This window comes from Lepidothrix coronata, unplaced genomic scaffold (genome assembly GCF_001604755.1).
Source record: "Lepidothrix coronata isolate B3197 unplaced genomic scaffold, Lepidothrix_coronata-1.0 Scaffold13, whole genome shotgun sequence".
In the NCBI taxonomy this organism is placed as follows: Eukaryota; Metazoa; Chordata; class Aves; order Passeriformes; family Pipridae; genus Lepidothrix; species Lepidothrix coronata.
Window position 1 is genome coordinate 5,118,471 of NW_016690193.1, and position 7,421 is coordinate 5,125,891.

The following is a 7,421-nucleotide window of genomic DNA, read 5'->3' on the forward strand; positions in this document are numbered from 1 at the left end:
AGAAGAGAGACTCAGGTTTACACAGTCACAGTGTCATTGTAATTTGTTACGTTATAAGTTTACAATAAATTCTCTTCAATAACGAGCAGAGATGACAGGAATTAGGGTGATTTGAATGAAAGGGAAGGGAAACTATTTGAAAGGGCAAGCAACCTTGAAGGAAGCACTACATCCATTCTAGTACTCTAAGGGCCATGATAATAAATTAATCGAAAAATATCTGTCTTGATAGGTGGAAACAGTTGGGGACAAGTATATGACAGTGAGTGGTTTACCAGAGCCTTGCATGCATCATGCACGATCTATCTGTCACCTGGCTTTGGATATGATGGAAATAGCAGGCCAAGTTCAAGTAGATGGTGAGCCTGTACAGGTTAGTAAACATGTGGGCTTGAATGAAAAACCCATTCTTTGGTAGGATGATAATACTTTGAAATATGATAATGCTCTAGTCCCAGTCCATGCAAGCTTTGTTTTTGTTAGATTTTGAGACTGATATATGCAAATAATATGAAAAGTCACACATAGATGTGACACGTGCAGTTCCCAGGTCTAAAAATGTAGTAATTGTGCTTTACTTTTTAAAGGACTGAGTTGGGTCCGCATCATTTATGTCTGTTTTCGGATCATTTCAGTCTAATAAAAAAATTCCTGTTGTGCATCCAGTACAATCTGTTGACTCTTCTGCAATTCAGTGAACAGAACAGTAATATTCCCTAACTGATATTTTTGGTCATGCCTCACATCTTCATGTCAGCATGAAAAAATATTGCATTAAAAAGAGAAGTACAGTTCCCCAGACTGTTGCAGCAATGATTACTGACACCAGTGTATATTAGTGGAAGTTCAGCCATTGTGGGACTTTATGAAGATGTTGTGGCATTGCTACAGAACCGGGCAGGCTACACTGACCTGTCCTCATGAGAAGGCTGTGAGAGCAAAATGGTTAATGAGCGTGATGCGTATTTCTATTTACATTAATGTTATTGTTCTGACATCTAGCTTAGAGCTGTGTACTTCACTCTGTCACTGGGCAAAGCAGTGAGAGAGTTTGATTTGGGGCTTTACAGTAACTGTAATATGCTATAAGAATGAGCTTATCCAAACCCTTGTCCCATCTCATGAGCTTTTAAGCACAACATACCATGATATTTCCTCTGAGAAACATCTTTTTTTCTTGACCTATGCCATCCATTTCTGCAGCTTCTAAGCACTCAATAAACACAGACCTGCAGAGTATGCCTCTCTTCCTACCTTTTTTTTTAATTTCACCATACATAATAACAGGATGGTGCATGCTGGAAAAATATGGAGTTTGATTTTTCATGTGGAAGGCAGAGGCATGACACTGTACTAAAGTAAAAAAAAAAAAAAAAAGGTGACAAAAATCCACAAAATGCAAGGCTTTGAAGAAGTAGGAGTGACATATGAGAAAAATAAACTAGTAGAAATAAATGGCATATTACCTGCGTTTAGTCAGAAGCATCAGATTAATTACATTAATTTTGAATATTCAAACTTTATTTTTTCTCTCTAAAGATAACAATAGGAATCCATACTGGTGAGGTAGTCACAGGTGTCATAGGTCAAAGGATGCCACGGTACTGTCTCTTTGGAAATACTGTCAATCTAACAAGCAGAACAGAAACTACTGGAGAAAAGGGAAAGATCAATGTCTCCGAATATACTTACAGGTGAGTGATGTATTACTTTTATGGGTACTGACCTCTTAAAAGAAATCACTTTGTCAACATAACATGAAAGTGTTTTGGGAGTTGAAAGGACTCTGCAACCATTATTTAAGTATGTGAGTTCTCATGCAGTCTGTATGGCAGACTGCATTATGATACACAGTTATCAGTATGCAAATATGATCTAAAGATAGATTTGAATCTTTTGATATTTTGCTCACATATCTGTAGTATGTTTAATATTTTAGATACTGTGTGGTGTGCATGCATATATTTAGTGCGTATATTTACATGTTTTCTCTTTCAATTTCAGGTGTCTTATGACACCAGAAAATTCAGATCCTCAGTTCCACCTGGAGTACAGGGGTCCAGTTTCTATGAAGGGCAAAAAAGAACCAATGCAGGTTTGGTTTTTGTCCAGAAAGAGTACAGAGACAGAGGTATGAGTAACTAGAATGTAATTATTTTTTTCAAACAAGGCATAAACATTACAAATTTAATCTAAACCACTGAAATCCATTTGCATTTGCAAAACTAAATATTCCCTAAAAAAATATGAAGAGTTTTGTACAACACTATTTACTATCTTGACAGCACTTGAAAGTCCTTGATTATTTGTCTTTGCAGTTTGTGCAGTTCCTGAAAGAGTACTTTTGATTTCAAAAAGTCCTTGAGGGAATGCCAAGTGTTTCAATATTTATATCTCCCTCTTACAGATTTCTCCACTGTACTAGATTTTGCAATATCATGTCCATTTCTGTTTAGCTGGCATGTCTGGTTATCAGCACTTCAAAATTCACCATTTGTTTTCTTGCAGTAAGTGAATAAATGTGCCTTCAAATATTTAGGCAACAGTCCAGCAACTACTTGCAAGCAGGTTCACAGCTGATGAGTATGGTGATCTGTTAACCCCTGGTGGGTTGTTCAGAGAGTGTTGCATAGTAGAGGTCTTGCTTTAGAAACATATAGGGTGAAAACTATTTCTTTTAATGACATATGAGCCTAAGTCCTCCTCTGAAAATGATATAGGGTAAAGCTCTTCAAGCACTGAGTGGTCTTTTAGCTTATGCCTCAATTTCAGGCATGTATTATCCAAAATCTCGGTAAAAGCCAACGAAATTTAGACTCATAAGTGTGCTACAAACTTATGAGTTACAGTATGCCAGCTGCTTTGCCATAGCTGAGCAAGTGCATACGTTCCACCCATTGTCAACACGGAGGAAAAAAATGGGTAGAAGTAATTTACATAGCTTGAATTTTGCCCTAAAGTAATACAAAAAGAATGAGTTTTAAACTAATGTATTTAATCTTCAAAATACACTTGAAGAAAATAATGGAAGTCATGAATTATCTTGGCTGAAATAATTCTTGTAAGTCACAGGAAATTATTGATATGTCTGAATACTCATGTATTTCTGAAAATGAAATTTAGGTTGTTAAACTGTTAAGGCTTTTTAGGAGACCTAATCCACATTTATTACCACTGGTACCCAAGTATATGAATAATGAATTTTTAGTGGTAACTCCCAATATTAACCCCTGGTATTAAACTTCAGGGGAGAGCCTGTACTTTAACTCTGCATTTTAACTCTGTATTTTAGTATGTATTATTTAATTATATTCTGAGTGCCACTTTTGAGAATACTTTTCTATTCTTATTCTACAAGATTACCTATAATTTCACATGGCTATCACTATTTCAAATCTATAGTTGTATTTAAAATATACTTTAATTAAACACCTGTCACTTCTTTTTTCTGCATTATAAATGTCCTATCATTTGTAGCAGGGCACATTGTAATTTTAAATGTAAATTTCAGGGAGGTACTGAGTCAGGTGGATATTTTCCTTGTTTTCAGCCTCACACCTGTTTAATATGAATATCAGGTTCAGATAGTTTAGGATTTTAAATGTTGCAATTTCTTTTCAGAGATCTTGTATGACATTTAGTTTTGTTAATCCTCACAACAGTCCTGAGAGATACTTGTTAATACTATTAACCACTTAGTAATTGAGGTTTATAGAAGGAGACATGGGGGCAGGAATAAACCTGGCAGAAACATACTGTGAGCCTGATTTTCAGGAGCACTTAAGACTCACAGTTTAAGTACACTCAAAAAGTCTTTCTAATTTTGATAGTTTTTGTTAATTCTGAAATTAAGATATAGGTGTAATTCTTACAGTCAGAAGGACTTCTCCCATCATAGGTATCTCTTCTAAATTGTACTAAGTTTCAGAGAATAAGAGATTAGAAAGATACCTTGATGTGGTGATGTGAACTGATAATCATTTTGTCAGAGGTGATTTCGAAAAGTGAAAGAATATACTCCTCTAATCTTTTAATTCTTTTTCACTCCCTGCATAATTTCATCTGTCCATACACAAAAAGATATGTTGAGTTTTAGTCCTTTAAGATTTTCTGAACTATTTGCAGTTTCTCCTGTGAAGGTACTCTTCATGTTTTTTTTTCTGTCACTTTATAGGCTGTACATAATAGTTGTAATCCAAAAGCAGAAATTAGATAACCAACTTTTTATGTTTGATTACTTCAAAGTAATCACATTGCTTTATGCAAGGATGTAGTGTGCGGTGCCACCAATTTCAGGGGGACTGTTCATAATAATAAATATAGCATGTTAACATATATTCAGAAACTATATGGTAGTTCCTAAAAGTAGTTAACCATATAGTTTCTGTACAGAAAGGTCCAGAATATTGCAAGAAGTGGCTTGTAGAAGTAAACATGAAAATAGTTCTTGAATCATCCAGAAGATATTTTTGATGATTAGGCTTTTACTTTGAAGTTTTCTACGTCCAATATCTTTAATCTAGGATAGATGCACATTAGTGATATATTTTCCTTTTCATTATATCCATTAGAGAGTTATTAGCTCAGCATTTGCAAATCTGTCAGAATAATATTTTACCCTGAAGACCACTAGTAAATATATGGTAAGGAAAGAGGACAAAATACTTACAGCTGCTGTAGAGATGTGAAAGCAATTCTTAAAATATGCTCTTGCTCTGCTAGGCCTGTAGAAAATGACAGAGTTGAAACAGTTCAGCACACCTCAAACTTGGTTCCTAAGTTGACAGCTCTAATATCAGTCGCCATTAGCAGCAGTTACTTCTGAGGAAGACCTAATTTACAAGAAAAAGTGTTGGTTTGGAGTGCTGCTCCTTTACTTTTTTCCTGTTTAAGATATCTCTTCCATGATACCAATACAGCAAAAAATAGAATTGCATCAAAAATACACATAGAACAAAAGCAACAGCAACCAATTACTCATTTTGCATCTACTTGTTTGCATGTTTTAAGATTAATTATTACCATCTTTATTATTTTAACAGTGGTTCAGCTGAAGCTTCTCTCTTGAGAAGCAGATTTGTTGCAAAAAATAAATCTTGCAGAAAGCCTCAGATGTCTGACTGCAATTTTCCTCCCTCCCCACTTTGAAATATCTTTCTCTTCTGCCCTGTTCCCACATTACTGATGGGAACAAATTAAAGTATCTCATAGCTGGTAGTTCATCAGGGAATGTAAGAATTGTTACATTCCTACATACAATACATCCAAAAGAAATACATGCCCTACCTATGCTTTGTTTTATTTCTTTTTATTTACTGATATTGGTTGCAAGTTGTAAAATGTATTTTGTCACTGCATTAACCCACGATGTTGTTGCTTCAAAGAAAATCCCTTACTTCTTGAATTCTACTTGCATGCACTCAAGGAAACAAAGCAAGACGCTTTCTGAACTGAGGGAAGAGGAAGAGGACGCTGGATAGGGTGCAATAATGTCTCCAAATAGGGTGCCTGGCAGTAAGGTTGAGTTATGGATGTTATTTCACATTATATCCCATTGCCACATGCAGTGCCATTGTCTTTCGCCCTCCTCCTGAAATCATACTCACCATTTATCTCCAGGCTTGCTTGCTAATTTTTTGTCCTTATTGTTTGGTATTGTTATATCTCTGCTATGAGCATGTATTTCAAGCTTTCCTTTTCTTGATATGCATTTTTGCACGTCAGTCATTCCTACCCCTGGATAATATTGAATGAATCTGTGTAGAATGCACGCCACAACTAACCACTTCAATCTGATGCTTCACATCTTCATCTTCATCTCTGAAGTACAGTGGTTATGTGAATTGCTGACATTGCTGGAAAGATAGGTGTTTCAGTTGATGGGCAGAACAATGAACCTAAAGAACTATTTTTAAAAACAATACCTAAAGCAGCATTATGAAAATTATCGTATAAATATTGTTATCGGATTTAGTTCTGCTATTACCATGCTTCCCATTCATTTTGTGAATAACATTTGATGCACTGTAAATTCCTGGTTAGAAAAAGGTTTCTCTTTGGATAGTATGCTGCATTTTCCCTTTGTAGATGCTTTGTAAACATCTTCGGTATTGAAAGGGGGCAGTTGTTTTTCTGATGCTGCCATTTGAAGCATGTGCCAATATACTTCTACTGAAATGCTGTTCACTTACAATGTATTTCTCATTGATTTGTATTAAGTAAATTAAATTGTCATATTAATTATAGATTGCTGGACAATTTTAGACCACTTGTAGTGCATTGATTCTTGTCTCATGGAGCCCCTGGAATTGAAGGCATGCTCTCGGGACATGGTTGCCATAGTTGCCTTTTGATTTGGTCTCTCAAATTTTCAGAAATGATCTTACTTTATTTCTTGGGAGGACCTGGTAATATTCTAGGCATCATGGCATAATTAAGGGATGTAAAGCTTGGAAAGGGTCATAGTGTCTTTTATCAGCTGATACAGTTAGTAAAAGTGGACAATGTATCGGATGCATAGATCTTCCATAACTTCAGTATACAGTGCATTTTTATGTGAATAATATCTGTTCTTATCAGACTGATAATTTCTGAATATTTGCATTATAAAATAGGATAGTGCAATTACTTTGTGTACAAAAATTGTCTATATCTAGTATACCTATTAGCACAGAATATATATGTATAAATGTTTCATGTTAATGTGCAAAAGAAATTGCAATAAATTATTTTTTCCACTGACCTATAGAAATCTTGTGATCTTCTTTTGGTAGAAAATGGTATTTCATTGTTTGATGCAAAACAAGTATTTTCTCCATAGAATAATTTGCAGTCCAAATTTAAATAAATCATTGAGTCATTGTTCCAATATTTGCAAATGTCCAAAAGTCTCACACATTCAGGTTAATGAATCACATTCACAGATTAATGTTCAAAATGGATTAATGCTTCAAAAATAGTAGACAAGGTTGCAAAAATGCATACCTTCCTTTGAAACTCTTGGACAATATTTAACAATCAAAAATTATTAGCCATCCACTTAGAGCAGGATGTACATTACCAACCAAAGCTTTAGGAGTGGGAAATGAAGAAAGGAAGCCACGCACTTTCTTCTCCATCATCTCACTATTGGACAGCAGCACATCCCAGGACACCATCAGAGGTTGCCCTCACTCGAGTAGATACACAGCAGCAATTTGGACTTGAAGTTGATCAAGCTTACCAAAACTTTAATGGTGACTCCTTAAGACACAGGATTTCTGACAGCTGTGGTTATGTATTGATATAATTCATGCAAATGGCTCTCAAGAAACTGAAGTTCTGTATCACACTTCAAGCTGATGGAAGATGGAGTGCCGGAAGACTTAAATAATGCTCTGATTTTATATTCTACCTTCTTAATAACTTCAAAATATTAAAGC

General features: G+C 35.1%; 1 protein-coding gene across 1 annotated transcript in view; it reads left to right on the top strand.

Moving 5' to 3' along the window:
- The window catches only part of GUCY1B3 (guanylate cyclase 1 soluble subunit beta), a 43,443-nt gene extending 36,702 nt beyond the window's left edge, over positions 1-6,741 (top strand). Inside the window, exons 11-14 of the mRNA XM_017805951.1 lie at positions 233-373; positions 1,540-1,694; positions 2,005-2,131; positions 5,426-6,741. Coding sequence (XP_017661440.1) covers positions 233-373; positions 1,540-1,694; positions 2,005-2,131; positions 5,426-5,449 — 447 coding nt within the window. The 3' untranslated portion in view covers positions 5,450-6,741. The remainder of the gene's footprint in view (positions 1-232; positions 374-1,539; positions 1,695-2,004; positions 2,132-5,425) is intronic.
- Positions 6,742-7,421: the final 680 nt, after the last annotated feature.